At 40.6% G+C, this 23,800-nt stretch overlaps 1 protein-coding gene across 1 annotated transcript; it reads right to left on the bottom strand.

The window, feature by feature from the left end:
* Positions 1–236: 236 nt before the first annotated feature.
* On the bottom strand, positions 237–22,142 carry Cxxc4 (CXXC finger protein 4). The gene is made up of 4 exons (XM_051165789.1): positions 21,903–22,142; positions 21,706–21,779; positions 17,812–19,125; positions 237–444 (listed from the first exon to the last, which is right to left on the bottom strand). Exons 3-4 carry the CDS (start codon positions 18,865–18,867, stop codon positions 400–402), a joined length of 1,101 nt encoding a protein of 366 aa, XP_051021746.1. The 5' UTR covers positions 18,868–19,125; positions 21,706–21,779; positions 21,903–22,142; the 3' UTR covers positions 237–399.
* Between the last annotated feature and the right edge of the window lie 1,658 nt (positions 22,143–23,800).

The following is a 23,800-nucleotide window of genomic DNA, read 5'->3' as shown; positions in this document are numbered from 1 at the left end:
TGAAACACATATATTTGAAAATGAAGTATAGATATGTACTTTGCAAAGATACATGATTTTACAGTCAGGGGTTACCCAAACTTATTATTATTATTATTTTTTGTACAGCCACTTTCAAAATAGACAACAACTTCACTAGAGTAGCTAAATACATCAAAGGAAGAACCAGCGTATTGAAAGTAAATAGACTGGCCAATTCCCCAAGCTTCCCTGTTATTTTTATGTGTCTTTTTTTTTTTTTCTTTTCTTTTCCTCTTGTATTTTTTGAAGAAATCCCTATACATAAATGAAAATAATTTCTGGATATTTTCTTCAATGGTGGACTAAGCGGTTTCTTAAAACAAGACATTAGTTTGCCCTTCGTTTCCAAATGCCTTGAACATAAGATATACTACTGCTTTAAAAGAACCATCGGAATGCTTCAGCGCTGGGAACAGGCGTTCTCTATAAAAAAAAGAGCAAGAAAACAGGTTAAGCTTTTTTTTCCCCTATATCAATATAAAATTAGATTTTTCTCCTTTACACTTCAGCAATAGTTTTGCAATAGTCCTAGACAACTGTACACAGCATAATGACATATACAACAGCATGTAATGAAAAAAGAAAATGCTCAATCTTAAAATATGAAAATTACACTATTCAATTTAATACTAATTGACTAATTATAATGACTGATGCACATTACATACTTAAAATACAGGAAATATACGGTTGGGACATGTGTAGCAATCAGAATAAAAGGTGGTCCAAGGTATTACCAATAGGAAGAGCAACTGGTACCTATATGTAAATTGGTTCATAGAAAACCAATGTCATTTTAAATTTATCATTTTTGTGTCTACACATAGATGACACAGTCACATTATGACAGGAAGTAGATTTTCCATGATCTTCATTTATATATCGTTCTATTGTAAAAAAAAAAATCATAAACAGCCCTGCATGTCATCTTTCAATGTGATATAAGCCTTTCATGCAGCCGAAGTGACTATACCTGAATTATTCTGTCTATTACACTAACAATCATGGCACCAGATAGTAACCTGAAGTTTTATGTACAAAGTTGCAATACGTACAGATGTTTGCAATCTATGTAAGACTAATGTCAGAGCTAAGTGAAGCCTTTCTTTATAGTGGCAAACTGACATGCTAAATGAATGCTGCCATCCAGCCAGCCATTTTGTGTATGAGTGTGTGTGTGTGTGTGTGTGTGTGTGTGTGTACATTCTCATAATAGATATAGAAATACATATATTAGTATGTATTATGATCATCATATATTAATACATATTTTAAGAGAATGTTCATAACACTTGAATTTCTTAATAGAATGCACATGAAAAAATATACTACAAATTATATTACAAAATGCTCTGATAATTGAAGTTGGCTTTGATTTACTTTTCATACATAAATAATTTGGTTGTCACTCTCTTTTCATAATAATCTTAATTGAAAATAAAAATCTGTATTGACCCACTACGTTATCAGTGAGACATTAGACTATTTTCTGTTGAAAATGCCATACTCATGCAGTGTGTGTGTGTGTGTGTGTGTGTGTGTGTGCGTGCGTGTTATTTTACTTCAAGTATCTTTCTTTGTCTTAGACCTGGATCTTAAGCCGATATTAAGATACCTTCAATGTAAAAAAAGAAATTTAAAATAACTGTCTCGGAAGGCAAATTTTATTCGTACTATTGAGCACTAAAAATTATTTTTAAAAACTGCCCTCAAAAATAAACATAAACTTCAAATATTAAGACAAATTAATTTAGTATAAATTACATAATTCATACTCACATGCATACGTAAAAAATTAAATTATTCCTTCTCAAAGCACAGAAAAGTACCTCTCTACTGTCCTCATTAAAATGGCCCCCGTTTCACTGGTCCTAACTCTTCTTACTCAGTTTTTTTCTCTCCAGCTCACTGTGCATACCTGACTCCATCAGTTGGTTTTGTTTGTGAAAAACTTCTTAGCTACTCCCTAAACTTAACTTTTGAATACTAAATGTAATAATTTTAATTCTGGATACATTTACTTAGTCATTATTGAAAGACATAGAAAGCAATAAGGAACACAACACATCAATTCTAACATTCATATTTTACACACAGGCAACCAGCCATGTACACGCAGGCACACACATGTGCAACAGCATAAACACACACACACACACACACAATGCATCCATGTGCGTGCACACACACATGCATGTATACACACACATACACACACACACACGTGCACACATACACACAAGCAGGAAATGAAAACTGAAAAGTTCTACCAGATGCCACCTTGCCTTCTGATGCCAACTAAGAATGAATTCTATATAAGTAAGTTTATTTATATAAATGTAGTCATTTTTAACAAGAAACATTAGATCCAAGTATATCCATGCAATTATATATCTACACTCAGATTCACATATAAGAAATAAACATGTGCATATATGCTCATATATATGCACATTTATGTGTATATGTATGACAGAGATGCCAACTTACTCTCAGTTGCCAACTGGAAACAAGTTTATAAATATATACTTATGCAGTCGTGTATCTTGATAAACAGATATGTTTATGAAGATAAACAGAAAAAATACGGAGTACATTTCTTAAATGAGATGAAGTCCTTATGCCTTAGATATGCTTTTGAATCTATTTTCTAACTTTGTTCTCCCTGCACTTCTTTCTGCTATTCAATTTTATTTGCACTATTTAATTAAAGCAAGCTTTTAAAATGGTGCCTAGGATCAAAGGTCACTGTTGAAAAGAAAAGATGGTCCTTTCTCAGTGCTTGCTAACACTAAGAATTCATCAAACAGGAGACATGAGAGAAGCAAGGCAGAGGTTTCTATAGTAATGTGCTCTAGCATAAAACAGCAGCCCAGTGATGCTCTTCTGTGATGTAACTGTATGCTGTGGTGAGGGCAGTGGGTACCACAGGCAAGAGAAGGGAGAAGGGAAGCAGAGAACTTTTATAAATGACTTTTCTTTGCATTAAGGTTATTGAAGTCATGAAACTTAAAAAAGAGGAGGAGGAGAAGAAGAAGAGGTGGTGGTGGTGGTGGTGGTGGTGGTGCAGAATTAGGAAAACCACCAGTGCAATAATTGAAGTGAATTGTCAATTATTGACCAGAAACTTACAATTTCCCTCTCAGATTTATTTTGGGATTGAAAGGAGAGAAAAACTCTTTAGCGTCCTAGAGGTTATACAAAGCTAGCATTCTACCATTTCTTCAGGTGCACCAGAAATTTACCTGAGAGTGAGCCTGTGTTATTTGCAACCAAGCAGCTGTTTCCAAAGAATACTGGGTTAACATAGGGGTTTCCGCCTACTCCATACAAATTCGGCACACATCTGACTTTGTCAACTAAGGAGGTCGTCTTTGTAAGAAGAGCATTGTCAATTGTTTGGAGGCTCAGCACCTCAGTGCTGGGGATTAGAGGTCGTCATCTGCTTCCTCCATGTCAGATAAATTCAACCTCCCAGCTGGGGAATGGTACTCTTGATAAGATTTCTGTGACTTCCTGCATCTCAGTGATGCTTGCAGGGGATGGTTATCCTGAGTGACAGGAAGACCACATTCCCCCTGGAAGAAAATGGGGCAGGAGGTAATGAACATAATTGAGTTGATCACATTGTTAAGTCAGACTTCACTCATGCAGGTATGAGCAGGATGGCTGCCATGGGGCCTGTAGAGAAATGTGCATGTCCCCACCCCACCTCATCCCACAGTCCGTCTTCCTGGCATTGCTATAAAGCATGGGGCAAAGAATTCTGACAGAGGTCAGATAGAGAGTGACCTTCAAGCTTGAAAGAAGAGTGTGTGTTTATCCCTTAAGTAACGCTTCAAAGCAAATGAATGTCCCTGAATGAAAGAATGACAGAGTGAATGCAAGCTCAAATCCATGTCACATCTACCTAAGAGAATCACCATAAACATTGTCTCCGGTGAAATGGTTTTCAGTGTAAGTTTTTGCTAACTGAGCAACACAAAGCAAACAAAGCAGCTCTGAGACTCCAAGAACATTTCTCAGGTTTTGGCACCTGTCAAGGGAGTGCTGCTACGCTGGTATCTTTGGGTCAAGCATTCATCTGCACATTCCTGTTAGAAGTACGTGCTGCTTAAGGAAAATTCACCTCCTGAAAGCTAGCAGTGGAGCACCTAAGACTGTACAAATGAGGGCGTGCAGTTTGGTCACTTAGAATCTGTAGATAAATGTGAACCTGGCAGTGTTTACCACAGGACAGTTAAAACATTTTAATGAAGTTAGACCTGAGGTTTCAAATGCCAAATTAAAGATAAACTTTAGCACTGAAATTTACCTCAGTACGCACACATTTCTAAATCAAGATAACAGAGATGTCATTGGAACTCAGCTGAGAATGCTAAATAATTTGCTAATGTTTGTTTGCATTACTTTCTAAAACAAAGGTTCCCATAATCCACCTGAGTCTTCAAATTTTTAGGGTGAAACAGATGGGTCTAACACAATGTCTTCAAAGAGTTAGAATTTGAGAATAACATTATTAAAAACTAATATTCCATGTTCCTGTTGACTAACAGGGAGTACACATCATCAAATCACTTTCTGATTCTCATATAGTGATGGAAAACTGCTTTCCAGCCCACATCCATGCAGTTTTCAGGGTACGCAGAGTCAGTGACTCCTCTTCTGAGGCCTTCTGGGATGTAGCTTTTCTGTGAAAGCCACTACTCACTTTTTAGTATCAGGAGCACCTCAGGCCTTGACTTTTGAAATCCTTGCTATATCTGAACCTACATATTAGTACTACCATTTAAAAACCTTAATTAATCACTGAAAACCTGCAATTAAAAATTACATAAGTGAATAGGACAAAGGCCTCTGTTGTCCTTTAGCATTCAGCTGTGGCTTTTTACAGCTTTTAATAAAGACTCTCAACTTTAGGATTTTGTTTTTTGAGTAAACAAAATCAAAGGGATTCCTGCTAATGAAAAGTTCCTTTTATTTCTGATTTGACTTATAACATTAAAATGCCATTACATATGAGGTTTTTTTCCTAGCAAATTTTAAAATCTGCTTGGTGATCTGAGACATTATATTGCATTACAATAGCATGGTTATGAACATATATCTTAATATATATGTTTATATATAATGCAAAATCTTTGAAAAGCTAATTACAGTGTAAAGTGATACCCAGCAAAGATGAGCATCTCCCTGGAGTTTAGCAAAATTTTTTTACACTTTCTTTTTAAATATTATACTGTAAAAGTATATTATTACAGCCACTAGAAAGTATAGGGAGATCATACTCAGTATATGAGAAAACCAGGGATTTATGCCCAATGATCAGTGTGATGCCTTAGAATGCACTGTTAATGAATAAACATACTTTACAGTAAAAATAACCCCTATAAACTATATGAATGAGAGTATCATTTTTCTTTCTCTTCTTTTTGTTGGGTATGTTTAGGTAGGGTCTCACTATGCCCCAATCTGGCCTGAAACTCAAGATCCTCCTCCCTAAGCCTGTGGAGTGCTTCCCATTATAACAGTAGCTCTTTTCCCATCCCTCTGGTTTTACACTACACCTCACCTCCTCTCTTCTCCAGGCCTGTCAATATGCATGTGGTACGTGTGTAACACATAGCATATCAGATTCATTTCTCTCATAATTGAGTCCTCTAGCACATAACTATTTGACATACTGAAGCCTTATTTTGGTCAATATTTAGATGAAAGTAAAAATGAGCACACTATTACCACTGACTGGTAATACCTAAAGGAGGACTGGCACCAAATAACAAACTTGAGAGTTTAAGCTGCATTCCCCTGCCTGGCTTCCACACTGGCATTACAAACTGACACCTGGATTCCTCTGATTAATGGTGAGGAACTACCAACGGCCTTTTTAGCGTCCATTCTCTGTGGTGGCTGCTCCTGTTACTCTTTCTGCCTTGGGAGTGAATCGCTTCCTTCACCTTCCTGCTTATACCTCTAGCACCACCCTCATCACCACCACCAAGATGATAGGATTTAGGAGGCAAACCCAGCTAATGGTAAACAAGAGGACACACTTAGATACCCCACTGCAAGGGTGTGAGTTCATATGGTGGTAGAGACAGTTAGGGAATCAAGGTTCAGAGACATGCGCCTGGAGAGACAGAGTCAGAGGGAAGAACACTGACACACAGACACCATGGACCCAAGGACACGCCCTTTCTATCCCCAGCATCTAAGGCAAACAACTTCTTTAGACACGACTCTTGGTTAAAAAAAAAAAAAAAAAAAAGCCTGAAATCACAATGGCCCGCCAAATGAGTAAGCTTATCATGACATAGATGAGTATTTGAGTGGTTAAAAGGTTTTCAGACAGAAAAAAAGATTCACTATGAAACAGTAATAACATGCTATAGAGAAATGGGTAATTTTTTTCAGTAACCCACAGTTTTTAAAAGCATTTTACAGCCGGGTGTGGTGGTGAACACTTTTAATCCCGGCACTCAGGACTCAGACACAGGCAGATCTGCATGAGTTTGAGGCCAGCCTGGTGAATGAAGCAAGTCCAGGACAGCCAGGGCTGTTGTACAGAGAAAACCTGTTTCAAAAAAAAAAAGAAAGAAAGAAAAGAAAAGAAAAAAAACTATTTTACAAAATGATTGAATATAATCATTTTAATTATATGTGTAATCAGGAGTATAAAAGTAAAATTGAGATTAAAACTACAAAATTCACTGGCTATGGTGTTGCGCACCAGTGATCTCAGCATGTGGAAAGCGGAGGCAGTAGGAGCAAGGTGATCTCAGGCTACAGTTAGCTGACAACTTGGGCTATATAAAATTCTGTCTCACGAAAACAAGTGTGTAATAAGTAGGTTAATGAAATCTAAGCTACACTGTTAATAATTTAAATATACAGAATGTTATTGATATATCTGCAAGCTTGTATTAGAGCATACATAGTACATATAAATATAACTGGCTTTAGAATCCAAGTAATTTCTGGGTTCCCTCCCTCTTTCCTGCCTTCCCTTCCTCTCTCCCTCCCTCCCCGCTCACACCATACCCCCTCTCAAAGTTTAACAACTCAGTCTCTCCCTGATGCTACTCCATTTATTCCTTACTCCAGTACTGCCACTAGGTGAAAATAGATATTTTTTTTAAATGATGAAGTTGTTTAATAATTGTGAAATCTCGGGTGAACTTTTGTTGCAACCACGGATTTTTATCGAGCTCACCCCTCTTTCACTGAAGACAAGAAAAGACGTTTGTACAACCATGAAAAAAGTTGTAGATCGCTTACAGTGTTTAAGATGTTTAAGTTATCCAAGCTAGATTTGAATAGCCTCTAATATTTTACTAAAATAAAACAGAAAAGTTACAATTATCATCCATAGCCCATCTTAACTTATGGTGTTTCTCATTCCTTGGAGACTGGAGAAATGTTTTGATATTATATAAAGGTGCAAGTTGAATAACATTTTGATGGAGGTCAGTGACTTTCTGTTGTTCAGAATCTCCTCTGGTAACCCTTAGCCACTGAACAACCCAGCCCACCAATCCCAGAGAGCTTTATGCTCCTACACTGATCAGAGGAATTCAGAGGACAATATTCTAAGTAGTTACACCAATTAGATGCGATCACCAACACACTTCACTTGGTTAGAACCATGCTCAGAATACAATGAAGGCTTTGAAGCCGTCTCTTCCAATATTTTTTCCTTTCTCTTTGCCTCTTCTATCCCTCTTTGCTTCCATTTTGGGATCACCAGAACAAGGAATGTTCAGTTATTCTTTGACTTTTTCACCTTTCTTCTTAATATTTTTTAAATAAAGCATCTAAAGGTAACAATTAATTTAATTAAACTTGTCCAAGTTTTTTACATGTGTCCTCGATCACTGGAAGTGTATTTGGGTTTACGTACATTGAGGGCATACACACATGAAGGATTCCACTACCTAGACATCAGAGGACCACCACATCCAAGAATATTTCAGTCTGTAGGTTCAAAATCACCCTCAGGAAATGTTCATGGGTTTTTTTCTACATCTTTGGGCAGACACAGTAACTCTTAAAGAAAATTAATAAGCCCATTGCTTTAGCCATGGGATCTGCTTATAATATGTAGTAAGCAAGAATTTTTTCACCATTGGTCTGGAATATTTTCTATACCTTCAATTAACTAAATTTCCAGAAGCTTTCCTTAAAGCTAGCTTAAAATTATGCTAACACGTTTGAATATTTGCTTGACTATAAGAAAATGCTTTTAGCTCCCTAAACATTATCATTAATTAACTTTGAAGACTCAACTTCTCACGTTGCTTTCCTATGTTTCTAATACATGAAACAGGAAAAGAAAGGAAAGGAGAAGAGGGAAGGGTAGGGCTGGAGAGAATTCAGCAAAGGCAAAGAAAAGCTAAGCTAGACCAGTCTCCATGGAACTAATTCTTCCATGCTGGTGAATGAAGAGATAGAACTCTGAATGCTTGTAGTGGGCCTAATCCCAGATGCACCTGTGACATCTTCTTACAGACTATAAGACACTAACAATTGCTATTCACTTCCAAATTCAGCAGTCTCAAGTGTGACCCAGAGCAGTTCAAGCCTTTCCAGGTCTGCAGTAATCCTGTAGCCTGCTTGTGCTCCTTGCTCCTCCCCTCCCTCCTCCCTCCTCCCTCCTCTGTCCAACCTTTTCAAAGCCTATAACATACACCTCAAAATACAGCAAAAGAAAGAAAGAAAGAATGGAAGGGAGGAAGAAAGGAAGGAAGGGAGGAAGAAAGGAAGGAAGGAAGGGAGGAAGGAAGGAAGGAAGGGAGGAAGGAAGGAAGGAAGGGAGGAAGGAAGAAAGGAAGGAAGGAAGAAGACCTAATATGACATAAAGCACCATTCTCAGTAGCATTGCAATCACCTTATTCCTGCATCCCTTATCCAGGTATGGAGGACAAAACTGTGGTGCCCCGTGTCCACAAGTGTTCAGTTGCCTCTAGGGTTGTCTAAAATGTCAACTCTTCCATTTATGATTAGTTGATTCCTTAGATGAGACTTGGACATAAGCAATACCTAACAACCTTGGATGAAGGACTAAGACCTGGGTTTAGGGCATCAAGGAGGTACTGACACAGGGTAGTTGGAAATAAAGGAAAGGGGTTCCTTAAGCCTGGACACACTGCAGCTGCATGTATACGTGTGTGTGTGTGTGTGTGTGTGTGTGTGTGTGTGTGTGTGTACAGAACTTACATTCAAGCATTAGAAAGTAGCAGCTCCTGCCTACAGATGTGCTTAGCTGAAACTAGTTTTATCAAGGCTTTTACCACATTCTTACCAGAACTGTGAACATGCAACACAGAATCAGTGCATGCTGTTCATAGAACACTTAAATTTTACTCCTCATCTTACTACTAAACGTTGAAATATAATTTCCTTCCTCATTATAGACTTGCTCAATTGTGTTATTGCTATTGCTAACATTTTTTCAAATTGTATTTGAATGTAGCCAACAAGTTCACGTTTTACACAGCTGCTAATGCAGTTGAAACCATCACTTAACAGCACTCCCTGGCTGTGGCACATCCATATATTTTCTTCTCCGTTCTACTTTATTCCACTTTTAATGTCCTACTGAGAAGCCAACACATTGGTTTCATAGACTCCTGATATACTAGCCCTGTACTAGTCTAACGTCCAGTCACCTGCAGCCTGAAAAACTCAGCAACATCTCAGTCTACTCCCACATCCCACAAATCCATATTCATGTGAAGAGGCTCCCAGGAGGAAACCCCAGAAACATACCACCCTTCAAAATGATCCACAATCCACAAAAGCAGCCTTGCAGCAAATATAAAACATACTTCTTTGGGTATGGGAACAAGTCAGCATTCTCTGCTTTGTTTCCTGTGGACTAAATGTGGAATGCAATATATTTAAGATTTGATCAAAGATTCCGCAACTGGCTTTTCATCCATCTATATCTCATATTTTATGTCTTTTTTTAAATTTCGACTCCATGAAAATCACTAAGGTATTTCATTTAGCCTACCGAAACATTTCCACATAACAGTCATTCCTCAGAACAGTAATTTTTGACCACTGATCTCCCATCACTAATTACCACACAATTATATTTCAGTGGTTTTCCTTCTTTAAGGAAAGTTATATCATGACTTTCTACTTTATGAAGTTTTAGAGAAAATAGAATTTGCCGGATTTGCTGAAATCCACAAAAATGCCCATCACTCCTCCTCGCCACAGGCATGCATCACGTTCTCGCCTCATCCTACGTGATCTTTATCCTTGGATGCTTGTATCAATCATCCAGTTACGGTCTGCTGTGCTGAGCAAGGCGCAGCACTTCCAGTAGAGTTTTCTTCCCGTTCAACGCTTTTCTCGACTTTTTAGGCTTCTCTATAAGACATAAATTAAATGTAGATAGGACTCAAAAGGGATCTTATTTTCTACTAATCTTCCAAGTATTTTAGATCTACTCTGGAATTATACTACCAAGTGTTCCAAAGTTATACATCAAAATAGCACCAGCTGTGACATAGGCCTCCTCATCAGGGATTCATTAACCTAAGCCTCAAGCCTTAGCTCTTGCTTCTCAAAAGAAACTCACTAAACACAGTTCCTTCCTTTTGTCCTATCTTATACTCTGTAAAATTTCAAACTTCTGGAAGGATGAAGGGATCCACATTCCATCTTGACAAATGTCCTTCTATGTAGTGTTTAGTGTCCTAGTTTGAGAGTTTTCTTTTTCAATTTAAAAAAGATCTTCTGTGGTTAGAACTCCAGTCCTTTTTGGGCCTCTCGCTTTTCCCTCTAAATCATATTTACCTGTCTCACATCTATACTAAATGAATGCCTGTACATTCTGCCCATACTAATGTTTACTAAGATATACATTTCACTTTCCCAACACTAAATGTGTTCTCTAACTGGTGTTTATAGAAAGCATTTAACCCTTTCCTTAACGTTGATCCTCTTGAACTAACTCACATGAGAATAACCCTCTCAGTGAAGTTGTCTAATGTGCTTAAACATTGTTGATCGAGAGTAGAGTCACTTTTCACAGACTCTCTATGGGACAACATGGCCTCAATACATTTTTAACTAAAATGTTTTTTTTGAAAGGTCAGGAAACTAGTATAATATTTCCTGAATATAATTCATATAAGATTTTACATAAAATAAATACAAAGGGAATCTGACCTATTTGAAAAAGTAACTGTTTTACCATTAGTAAGAAACTGTATTGAAACAGTTGTGCTAAGTACTACGAAAAATGGAGGGGGGGGGGTCATGAAGCTGGATCTTATACCTGTTTAGTAGGCTCAAGTTCCTAAAGGAGACTAAGCCACAGGCTGTGAGGGAAAAAAATCCTTGAAATGCTTTACAGTAGAGTTAACCAGCCTGCCAGGATCCTCGAACCCCTGCAGAACTAAGTCCTCGGCATTATTAAATGGCTGTTGCATGTGAAGTATGATGCAACATAACTTAATAGAGAGCAGAAGACACAAGGCTGAATGGAGGGAGGGGCTTCGGTTACTCAGTAGAATAACTCAGTTTCTGGACAGGTGTCTCTGCACGTGATGGAGCAAGATCTGACTTGGATGAAATCTCCCCACACTCTTCTTTCCACAGGTATCTTGAAACCCCCAAAAAGACCAGAGTAATGGCAAATAATAAGTACCACATAGGCAGAAATGCTGAAGCGGAACTGAGGAAACAAAATTACACACGCACACATGCCCACAGCACTAACAGGCTCTACAGAGTGTATTCTTGAAAAGAAGCTTTTAAAAAAACTATACTTCCCAGAATGCTCTGTTTCTTCCACTGAAATCATCTAATATCCTCACCAATGACTGAAAAACGCCCTACACAAAGCATTTTGAACTCACTTCTACTTTCATAAATTAACTTATTAATGGGAGAAAATATTTAAACACATCTTAATTTCAACCCATTGCTTACCTAGATACTGTGTATGACCAAATCAAGACTTTTTTTTTTTTTTTTTTTTTAGCATTTTGTATAATGTAAGAAATTGAAACAGACCTGGCTTGTGGGAAATGTGCCAAATAGGACACCATATTACTAAAGTTTTTCAATAAAAACTTGAATTGTTTTCTGATAAAAGTGAACTATACATGTGTTCAATTATGATTGAGTAATGCATTTTAAGAAGACCTGAAACATCTTGAAAACATATTTGAGCCCATCCCTGGGAAATAATAAAATAAGCAAATGTTTAGCTTCACATTCAAAATGAACATCATAATAAGGTTTGTAGCAGCTACTGTCTCCAGTTTCCAATATGGCAGAAAACGTTGTACTTGGAGAAAATATAGCGGACATCTCCATCCTTCCTGTAGACTTTTAAAACATTCAGTGTTTTTGTTTTTTGTTTTGGGTTTTTTTTTTCCCCTTGAGAACAGCTGGAAAGCAAACCACTTCCAACGTACATTTTTATTGTTTATCCCAGGGTACAGAGGCACCACTAGTGGGAACAGGAAACCAGAGGACCGGCTCTGGAGAGCTCATCTCTGAAGGGAAATCTTCACCTGGAATTCCAGCTGACTGCCCAGGCTTCCCTGTTACTGCTGGATCTTATAAGTCCTCAAATTAAAAAAAAAAAAAAAAAAGTTTAATTTATCATAATTTATTCAGATGACATCATGATTGGTATCCTCTGGCTTGTATCTTCCCATTCCCACCTTCCCTCCCTCTTCCAGTCACTCTTACTGATCACTTTGCAAAACAATTTCTAAGTCTGACTCTGTGAAATTACACCAATCCAACCCAAAGATGGTACGCAGAAGAGTAACTCAATAATCAAGTAATTAAAACTTTTCAAGTCAGCAGGGTGTGGTGGTTCACACCTTTGATCCCACCACAAGGGAAGCAGAGGCAGGCAGATCTCTGTGAATTCGAGGGCAGCCTGGTCTACAAAGTGAGTCCAGGTCAGCCAAGGCTGCACAGAGAAACCCTGTCTCAAAAACAAAAACAAAACAAAACAAAAAACCAACCAAACAAAAAAAAACCTCTCCCAAAAACCAACAAAATAAAACAGAACAACAACAGCAAAAACATTTCAAGTCAACTAACGTTTACAACCTTCATCACTAAATAAATATCCCCTTATTCACCAATTATCTTTATCTGATTAAGCTAAAGCCTAAAGTTCAATGTTATTTAAGTTTTTTCTCACTGTTTTTCTGAATCTTTCCTTGTATTTTGTTTAATAATGTCTAAGTTTCAAAGAAATATCCTATATATGGCATAGTCTATGAATGGATCTTTTTTTCAATTTTATTTCACTCCTTGTTGCCACATAAAATACTGCTTTGATGTTTCCATGCTGTGTAGATGGGTCAAAACGCTGGTTTTGTTTAGGAAGCAACTGTATTTTTAACTGGCAGATGAAGTTGTATGGACTTATTATGTACAATATGAGCTCTGATGTACATGAAAATGACATTAACACCTTTGGACTGAATCTACTGATTTCATCCAAGTCATATCTTGTTCTACCATGTGTCTCTACACATGATCTTCAGGTGTCTCTGCATCTGTTCAATCCAGTGTCTACAGGATAAAGCTGTGTTGTGGCTCTGACCAAGCCTGATCATTTCTCAATGCCTGTCCTTATCATTAATAGATCCAGGATCTTCTCCCTAGATTATCTCATTGTTACATTCTAATATGTCAAAATTATCATTTTATTTGGATTTTATTGAAAAAAAAATTTCCTTTCCTTCCTATTGCCAATTATATATTGCATCTTTGTATTAAAAATAATATTTCCTACTAGCATCTTTTAATTGTTAAACTGAAAACTCATTTTGAAATTACAATATGAAGTGACAAACTAAAAAATGTTTCAACTTAAAATATGAAAGATTTATTATATTCTATATATGCATATCTACTTTTAAAAAAAATCACTAAACTTCAAAACCTCATGGAGTGTTTAGTTATTTGTGGATTTTCCCTACTCCACAGCTCTGAATTGGATAGTAACACATCTACTTCGATGTGGGCTACAAACGAATTCCCTTAGCAGGCAAAGGACATCATTGTGCACAAAGTATAGACAGTGCTTTGTCCAGAATTGCACAACTGACATTGGTTGGAGTCCTTAGAAGTTAAAAATTATTTCTAGTGTGTCTCACCCCTTCTAAAACACTCCTCTAAGTCAATTACCTAGTTTCACTTGATAACATCAGAATGTTTTTCATCAAATCCTTTAGACACTCAAGCTGGGTTCTAGAAACATTATTGTGGGTATATACACCAATGCACCTTTTTTTTTTTTAATGAGAAAAAAAGAGAAAGGAAAAAAATAACTGTCTATTCCCCTGATTTCCAGTTTTTTCTTCTCTGCTATATAAAGTGGTGGCAGGAAAGAGAGCAGGAGTGGGGGCAGGGAAACCTCCCAGAGGCACGGCTTCACTAATGTAATTCCATAAATCAACTAATGGGAGAGAAACCAGATCTGTGTGGTCTCTAATGCTGTCCCGCAGAGATCAATCATGTCACCTGAACAACGTTCAGGGACTAAGAGGCTGGGCTTGCCCATGGGACAACTTTATCCCTTGAGTTACATTAGATTGTGATGTTTTAAAAAGTTAAATCTTTGTTATCAGAAAAAAAGCAACTGTTGTGTGTATACAATCTGAAGGATTACCTCTGAAAGAGGGAAAGTATTAACTTAATATCATAACATTCTCCTATATGGTCATATTTTAAATACATCTAGGAACTTAATATTAATTAAGGACACACATTTTTAAAAATAAACTTTGTCCCACAGGAGTACAACACATTTGTACAACTGCTTTTAATTAGTGGCTATTTGTTAATATGGTGACTGATGAATGAACAGTAACATATGCAAATCCGCAGTACACAAAACAGAGCATTCACTCTTCCCTGGGCAGGACCATACTGAACGTTAACAAGGAGTGTTTTTTGGTTGTTCTTTTTTTTTTTTTTTTAATAAACATAAGTTGCTCATAAAATGGGACTAAGCAGGGAAATGTCATGTTTAAAGAAAGACTAGGAAAGGGGGCTTAAGAGAATGTGGCACGAACCCCAGCACATCCATGTGAGTCTTTCTTAATCTTGGTTTACACAGGTTGAAAGCAATCTGACTACGCCTCCTGTCTCTGAGATAAGACCGAGTCGAAGGGGACAAGGAGGGCACATGTGCTAAGAATATGAGTTCTGATTAGTATGGGGATGTTAAGACCTCAAGTGTCCATGAGTTAAGGCCACAAGTATTAGCTACTAAGTTCATGACTGAAATCCTACTCCTGGACCTCAGACAAACGTCCACCCACTCCCAAAAACATGTCCTGAGATGACGGTGGACCAAATTAGAAACAGGAAACCAACTCAGGGGGGAACTTTTCAGCCTTGCTTCGCTTTAGCTCTGCTACTCTGTACATAAGCCCTGGAAGTTTTCTACAACTCTAGCTTGAGGTTCTATGGGGTCATAAGGTAATCACACTGCAATTGCCTTATTCACGACCTGGACAGACACTCGGACAATTTTGAAAACTTCTCTTTTCTTTTGTTCTGCCCAGTAGTATCCCATGAATTACCATGGCCTTGAATCATAACCATTGCTCCAATAGGAAGGACTCTTCACTCAGGAAAACTGAATTTGCATTCTCTCTCATCCACTCCCACCCTTCCGCGGGACAAGAACATTCTGTGCATGCTAATTTTCAAAGAAAAAAAAATGATTCTACAATGCTTGGAATCATGGGGGGGAGGGGAATTAAGCTTGTGGGAAATCATTCAAAGAGAGAGAGAGAATAACTATATGAAGTCTATTTGAATGAACACAGCAGCATAGAAACATGGCTGAAAACCTATTAGAACTCACAGAAAGCTCCTCTGGAGAGGATACTGGCTAAATAAACGAGAATTATTCAATGGTCCTCTCCACTACATCCCTACAATGGTGTTCAGGTGGTGCCAGTGAATGTAGCTAACACAGAGCAGAACAATGCCAATACTATAACTCTACAGATTACTTTTCAAAGAAAAATGGGAGCCATACAGTCTTACTCATTGGACATTCATAGGAAATTGCCACAGTGTAAGCTAAATTTTAATTTCCCATGGTCTTCCAGCCTGAGAGAAGTCATAGCAAATTAAAGCCCAGCAGAGAGTTCAAAAGTTAATTGTTTGCCATCTGGGAAAATACATACACCTGCAGTGTGGCTGCTGTTATCTTTGAAGACCCTGTCCCAAGACGGCATGGTTTGTTTATAAAATGGAGTACATGTGACTTTGTGATGGAACTGCTGTCCACATGCTTCTGACTTTGGAAATCCTAGTCCCTTGACCTTGGTTTGTACCAAGATGATCCATCTTCTCTGTAGTCAAACCAGAAGCAAGATCTTTAACTTCCATGCTTATTTTTTGAAACTCGAATTCTCAGTGATTCGGAGAAAACATGCCTAGACCATGTTCCTATGCAAGCGTTCCTCATGACGGATTGTGACAGTCACTCAACATACAGTCTAGTCCACAGAACCTTCCCAAACAGTAAGCCCATTATCCAGTCTCATGTATGTACAAGCTGCTAACCATCCTCTCTATAGTTCATCATAGACTGTGATTGCCTGTCCATATTTCCTTTCCAAATATGTCTCCAAACCAATATACCTGTAATTTTGCATTTTTCCTCTTCTGTTTTGACTAGGCTATCATATAAAATGTTCATCATGTACATCAGTCTTAATTTGAAATGTAATTAGAAGCCTAATTTTAGCATTACTTTAGTAAATAATGTCTGTTTTAAAGACCTAAAGGAAAAGTAAGCTATCCTTTACCATATATGGCATTGACCAAAACCTCTCTATGCTTAGAGTAATTTTGCAACCACAAAATGGTGACTTCGTCAGATACTGAACCCAAGGGGAATGAAAAATCCAAAACAACAAGAAAAATGACAGAGTTTTCCTGGAACTACATAAAATATTTTAAAAATCCCCTCCCCCACTAGCCACAATAGTAAATAATTATCACTTTACTCAAAGTAACAGTTCAAAAATGGCTGGTGGCTATCAGCCCTATACTATTTCCACTTGCTCAAAAAATACCAGGAAAGCAAAAAAAATAATAAAACAAAAACATTCTGTCAGGCTAAGGAGAAAATTATTCTAGAAGATTAAAAATCCCCCTTTGAGTCCAGGCAGTTCAGCACGCACATCACACACACACACACACACACACACACACACACACACACACTCACTCACACACACATGATACATATATATATATATGATAGAGGACATATACACATATGTATGCATATACTATAGGTTGTGTAAGACATGTAGTATTATGTCTGGGCCTCTAGTAAGTCCTTGTTAGCCATATATATATGTGTGTGTGTGTACATATATAAATGATGGATGTGTTTAATATTTTGGACAGAGCTTTTTGTTTTGGGTTTTCCTGAGGGAATAGTTTAAAACAGCAAGGGAAAATATTGAACATACTCAAATGTAAAACTTCGGATTCTTAGACCAATCGCATTTTTTCCAGAGATTAAAAAAAGGAGGGGCACCCTCTAGCAGAGGGGAGGTTCCCGGTGAAGTGCAGCTGCGAGCGTGATGTAGAGGCCAGGCCCTCTGCAAACCACCTATTTCAGTACGTTACAACCTGCAAGAAGCTTCAGAAAAGGGGGTGCTGCGTCTTGAAGCCAGACAAGAAACCCTGTGGGGAAGAGGAGAGGGGAGTGAGGAGGGAAGGGGCAAGACTGGGAAACAAGAAATCATCTCCTCTGACCTCTAGCGAAGTGCCAGGTTTTTTCTTTAGCTCTTCACATTTTCTAAATTTGCAGATCTGGTGTCCCGTTTTGCGATTCCTGCAACTGCTGCAGACGCCACAGTTGATGAGCCTCTTGCAGGGCACGCAGACCCCACACCTTTTCCTCTTCTTCTTGGCCGGGTTGGCTCCGCCAGCTCCCCCCGAGGAGGACGAGGAGGAGGAGGAATGATTCTGCGGGCAGTCTGCCAGATTGGCAATTTGAAACGCACTGTCTGTGACGGCTGCTGAGGCTGCTGCGGGGGAGTGAAGGGCTGTCATGACGATGACCCCTGGAGGTAATGAGATGCCCCCTAAAGCCGGGATAGCGGAAAAAGTCCCCACCCGCTCGGGGAGATTCATTATCTCTGCTTCAGCAGCGCCGCATTTGAGCTTGTTCATGCATTCCCCCGCCAAAGGTCTGCAGTGTTCAGGGGATAAGGTGGAGAGGAAATTAGTATTTGCCATTTGCAACGACGGCTCTGGCGGACAGCCAGCCTTCCCCAGCCGCTGGGAGTCGTTCCGGTGGTGCATGCTGGTCCTGCCGCCGCCGCCGCCGCCGCCTCCACCGCCGCCGCTGCTGCCACCGCCGCCACCGCCACCGCCGGCGGCGGGGAGGATTGCCGAAGAGGAGGCGGAGGAGGAGGCGGCGGCCGAGGAGGATTTTCTGCCGGCCCCGCCGCCCCCACCCCCGCCCCCACCGCCCCCGCCGCCGCCCCCGCTGCCCCAGAGCATCGCGGTGGCGGCGGCGGTGGCCGCGTTGTCGCAGTTCCACGGGGACATGCCTATGCGCGCGGCGGCCGCGGCGGCGGCGGCGCTGCTGGGGAAGATGGGGGTGGTGATGCGCGCAATCTTGGCTGCCTGCGGGAAGGCGCCCCCGTTGGTCTTGTAGAAGGAGGTGGCAAAGGAACGGTAGCGCTCCATCTCCGAGTTGTAATCCACAAGGCTGTTCAGGGCCCCCTCAGGCAGGTGGCTTTCCTTGGGCAAGCCCGGGGCCTCCGGGCTCGGCCCCGGCTCCACGCAGACATTGGTGTTCATGGTGCAGGGGGGGAAGAAGGGGTGCAGGGTGGAAGTGGGGACCGCCTGGTCCGACACCTGGGTGGGAAAGGGGGAGAGGTGGGGGGGAGGGTAGCGAGTGATGGTGGGGTCGGGGTAAGGGCCGGGCCGGCAGGAAAGGGGGGGATCCGGGTGGGGATAGCAAGGTGAGAGCTGTTCTAGTCCTCTCTGGGGCGCATGTCCACAGACGGTGAAATCCCAGGCAGCGTCTTCCTTTGCATTATCCTCCAACTGTTACAACTAAAATAAAGAAAGTCATTCCAACGAGCTGCACGAGGAGAAAAATTAAAAATAAATAAACAGCCACCCTCGCTACCCCACCGCAGACACCACAGAAAGCTCCCACGTTCTCCAGTCGGGTCGTTTGCATAACAATCATCAAGACGTGACCCCCCCCACCCACCCCCAACACTCCCAACCCCTGCTCCCTCCCACCCCGCAGCATACCACACAGCTCCTCCCCCGCCCCTATTCTTGTAACCCTCCTGAGAAAAAATGTATTAATAGCTAGAGTACCCAGGGAAAGAGGAAAGACGGAGGTGACAAATGCCGAGGGAAAAGGGCAATTGGAGTGCTAAAGACATGCAAATCAGGGGTGGGAGGGCGATACTACCTATAAGCAGAGGGCATTTAAACATTATGAAATGTGTGAACAAGTGCTGCCTGGGCATGCAAATGCTGTAAAGTAGAAAGCAGTAATGGCCCTATGAGGAAAACGAACAGGAAATTAGCAAATGAAGTACTGAGAAAGTCTACAACACATCCGAGCATAAACTGTAAGCAAACACAATACAACTGAGAGCTACAAGACTGCCCACATACAATCTGAACTAAAGAGGCAGGGGTAAAAAAAGAACTACCAGCTGCCACAGTGTCCTTCTGTGTCTGTGGTCATTAGTTTGAATCCCAGCACAGCTGGCTCTGTTAGGGTCTTAATTCAATGGAGCAAAGACAGGTCTCAATTGTACAAACCATTTGGTGGCAGGGGCAAAAAGGTGGTTTATTAGTTGTTTAAAAAAAACGGGCGGGGGGAGGGGGAGAAGATGGGATAGATAGATAGATAGATAGATAGATAGATAGATAGATAGATAGATAGATCTGAAATACAAGCAATGTCACAGGCTCAGTCTGTTGCCCCAGTAAGAATCCTTCCCAATCATTTCTAATGGAGATTGCAGTCTTTTACCAAGAAAAGAGGAATGCACTGGACTTTTTTAAAAAATTATTCACAAACACTGAATTTTGCATAAAATGAAAGAGAAGAGAGGTCCCCTTCAGGTGCTGTTTACCCAAAGAACCATTAAGATGATTTTCTCCCCTTTGCAATTTTTTTAAAGAGGAAAGTTTAATGTACACTGGGTATTTGCATCTCTCTCTCTCTCTCTCTCTCTCTCTCTCTCTCTCTCTCTCTCTCTCTCTCTCTCTGTCTTTACAGGCCTTCATTAAGCTTTAGGAAGAAGCATTTCAGTTGTTTATTAAGGGTGAGAGGTACACCACTGCCTTTAAAGAATTAAAGCGAAGATGTAAACTGTATATTCACCTTAAAAACACAGTTTCTTTGTTTCCCCTTTTTTTTTTTTTTTTTCTAGAGTGCCTTTCTCTGGCATCTTCTGAAGCCTAGAGATTGGCATAGAAGGTGGAGTTCAGGGAATTAAGCTGAGGGGCCTAGTAGTCTCTGCCTCGCATTCTCAGAGTTACAAATGCATATCAATTATAGTAATTATGCTTATAATTAGATTAATGAACCATTATGTCCAAACTCCAAATGTAAAAACTTCAAGATCTACTGATGAGGCACCCTAGAAAATGGGTTCATGTAAACAAATCCCTATTAGGCAAAGTGAATCAGGATAAGGAACCTCCCCCAGGCTGGATTAGAAGGTAGCAGGCACTCTTCAGTCACAGCAAGTCCCCAGTCACTCAGGAAGCACCTCTGTCTGTGGTTTCATATTAGGGAAAACTGCTCCCTTCTGAGGTCTGATGACAACACAAAGGTGCCCCTAAAAGCCTTCTGGCTAAATATTCTTGACACTTGCAAGGGTTTGGGGGAAGACACAGTAAGAACACACATAGAGCTTCAGTCCCTGTGAGTCACATTGAAGACGCAAGACCCGTAATAACTGCTACTCACTAAAAACTAGCTATGCCAACCACGCAATAGGCACCATCACACTGAGTGGAGGCAACATTTTAACATTTTAGTCTTTTGACCTTGTTCCAAATAAAGAAGGAATTTAATATTTCCTTTTCAGAGTCTTAGAGTGGTGTTTCCAAACAAGCTGTCCTTGCTTCTCTGATTGTCATGACACACACACAGACACACACACACACACCACCCCCTTCCCACCTCTAGGTTCAATGCCACCAGAAACTAGAAAATGATTGTGCCCACTATCCAGGTCATTATTGTTTAATCAATGCATCCCTGAAGCATGAAAAGGGTACCTAAGCCACAGCTATTGTTTGGCTTTTATTTAGCAACAAAATAAAACACACACCAATAACTATAGTTCTAATACCAAAGCTAAATTAAGCATCCATACTTCATGATCCTGCTTTGCCCCTGAACAATGTGACTATACATGCCTAATACTGTATGTCTGGTCTACCAGAGACACGGAGATCAAAGGTCATATTTAACATTCAGGAGGAGGGGCCGGTGCAGATTAATTAATTAATTAATTAATACAGCCACGGTTTTTTTTTATTGCTGGAGTCCAGCATTAATCTACTTTTACAATCCCACCGGACAGCAAACATTTAAGAAAGAAAGAGAGAGGGGGTGAAAAAGCCAGAGGAAGAGAAAGAACAATCACTTACCAGTCTTTTTATTTGGGGAGCCTTAGAATTTGCAGACGCTGCCAGTCTGCCTTTAATTAGTTGCACATCACCCCCTAACACAAAGAAACACAAATCCAGATGTGTCTTGGCAGCTCCCAATTACAACTTTAATACTTGTAAACAAACTGTTGGGAATGGGGGGTGGGGTAAATAAATATGCGGATGAAAAAAAATACCTGTAAATGGCTTTTTTTTTCTTGTTGCAGAGAGGAGGAGGAGATGGTGTTAGTGGAGGGGGTGGAAGGAGGAGGAGGTGGGGGTGGAGAGGAAAGCGCCGAGTGTGAGCGTGTGTGGGAGAGCGCGGGGCTGTTGTCGGTGGTCTCTGCTCTTCCCAGCGCGTTGCTCCCCGTCCGTCTCCAGTCGCTGTGTGCGAGGGAGGGAGGGAGCCGGGGAGTCTCTCTCTCTCTCTTTCTCACCCTCCCCACCCCCCCCCCCTCGCTCTGTTTGTGTGTGTGCGTGTGTGCGGTGGCTGGGGGAGGGGAGCGCGGAGAAAGGCGAGGGAGGCGGTGCGAAGCCGGGGGCGGGGGCGGGCCGCGGCGCCGAGGTGAGCAGGACGCAGGCCGCGGACACCTCCCGATGATTGGCTGCAAATTACACGGGGAACAAGAGGCGCACGCGGGCCAGCGCTCCTTTTCACAAATCCCCCTGCTCGCCAGCGTGGCCACGTTTCTCGGCCCGCCCGCCGCCCCGCCAGCACCCGGCGCGGCGGAGGATTTGCTTTTTTTGCTCTGGCGGATAATTGTTTGGAAGGGATGGAGAAGAGGGCGTTCCCGCCCCCTCGCGCCCTCGCTCTCTGCGGGTGTGTTTGTGCACGCTGGGCGGGGGTGTGTGTAAATAAACTTGTCTGGGTTCCCTGCCTGAGCAGGGAAGAGCTATGCCAGACACAGAGGGGAGGACCTGCATGGAGCAGGAAGGCTCTCGGTTCGCGTGCTTTTAAATAATCTTCCTGGAGTGGCCAGGAGAGACTCTTTAAAGAGAATCATTATGGTTTGAGGTTTTAAAGTAAGGGAAAAAGGGGTGGGTGTTCTGGTGGTTCGAATCCTTGAAATGTTATTTTGCCAGAATGTAAAAAAAAAAAAAAAATGATGTGATGCTTGACCGGCCTCAGGCTGTGGCTGCCTTTTTCTCTTCTCCCTCTCTGCCTTCCCTTCCCACTGTGTCTGGGTCTCCCTACCCCATAAGGCTTCCCTCTCTCTTTACTACTTCATCTGGTAGTTCGGAGGAGGCAAATATTTATCCCACCTCCTTAATTTTAGTTCCACATTTTAATTTTATATCTAAATGATCTATTTTAACAAATAATAATGTGATGAGCATTTTACTTCCCATTACCTGGGGAAAAGACTTCAAACTGGATGGTATATTTTAGCACACATCACATATAAGTAAAACTCATAGAAGTGCAACTGTGAATTAACCCCTTCACCACTGCCTGAAAGAAGGGGAGGAAATCTGAGCCTGTGGCGGAAACAGGAATTAAATAGGATGCAAAATTTTGAATCTTTTTAAATACCATTATTTTCCCCTACCCACCCCACCCACTTGAATGGGACATTGAGAGGGGGGTCTCACTGTAGCTCAGGCTTTTCTGGAATTTACTAGATAGCCAAGGCTAGCCTAGGTAGTCATCCTGGCTCAATCTCCAGAGTGCCAGGGTTATAAGTGTGTCTCTTGCTCCAAATGAGTTTTCTAAAAGGCAACCAAATCAAATTAAGTTTGTTGTAAAGAATAAAGTTACACATCGAAACAAAAACTATATTGTAATTTAGTAGTTTCAGAGAAGGAAGAAAAATATAAGTTGTTTTGTAAAAAAAAAAAAAAAATGCTGAAAGACAGTTTAAGCCAATCTGTACTTGAATTTTCAGGATTCACGTTAACCTTGTCAAGAGTTGGTCATGTGTAGGTTGTGGATAGCAGATGAGCCTGTAGGACTGCTGGTGTGTGCTCTGGAGGTGTTCCTTCAAGAGGGAGCAGTCGGTAAAGCAGGGACAGTTATGTTTGTCACTCTGTGCATCTTTGTCATTTTTTTAGACATAGGCTGGGTTTGTTTATAAATAGCGATGTCCTTTTCAGA

This window comes from Acomys russatus, chromosome 23 (genome assembly GCF_903995435.1).
Source record: "Acomys russatus chromosome 23, mAcoRus1.1, whole genome shotgun sequence".
In the NCBI taxonomy this organism is placed as follows: Eukaryota; Metazoa; Chordata; class Mammalia; order Rodentia; family Muridae; genus Acomys; species Acomys russatus.
Note: the sequence above shows the minus strand (reverse complement) of the source record. Positions and strands in the feature narration are given on the sequence as shown.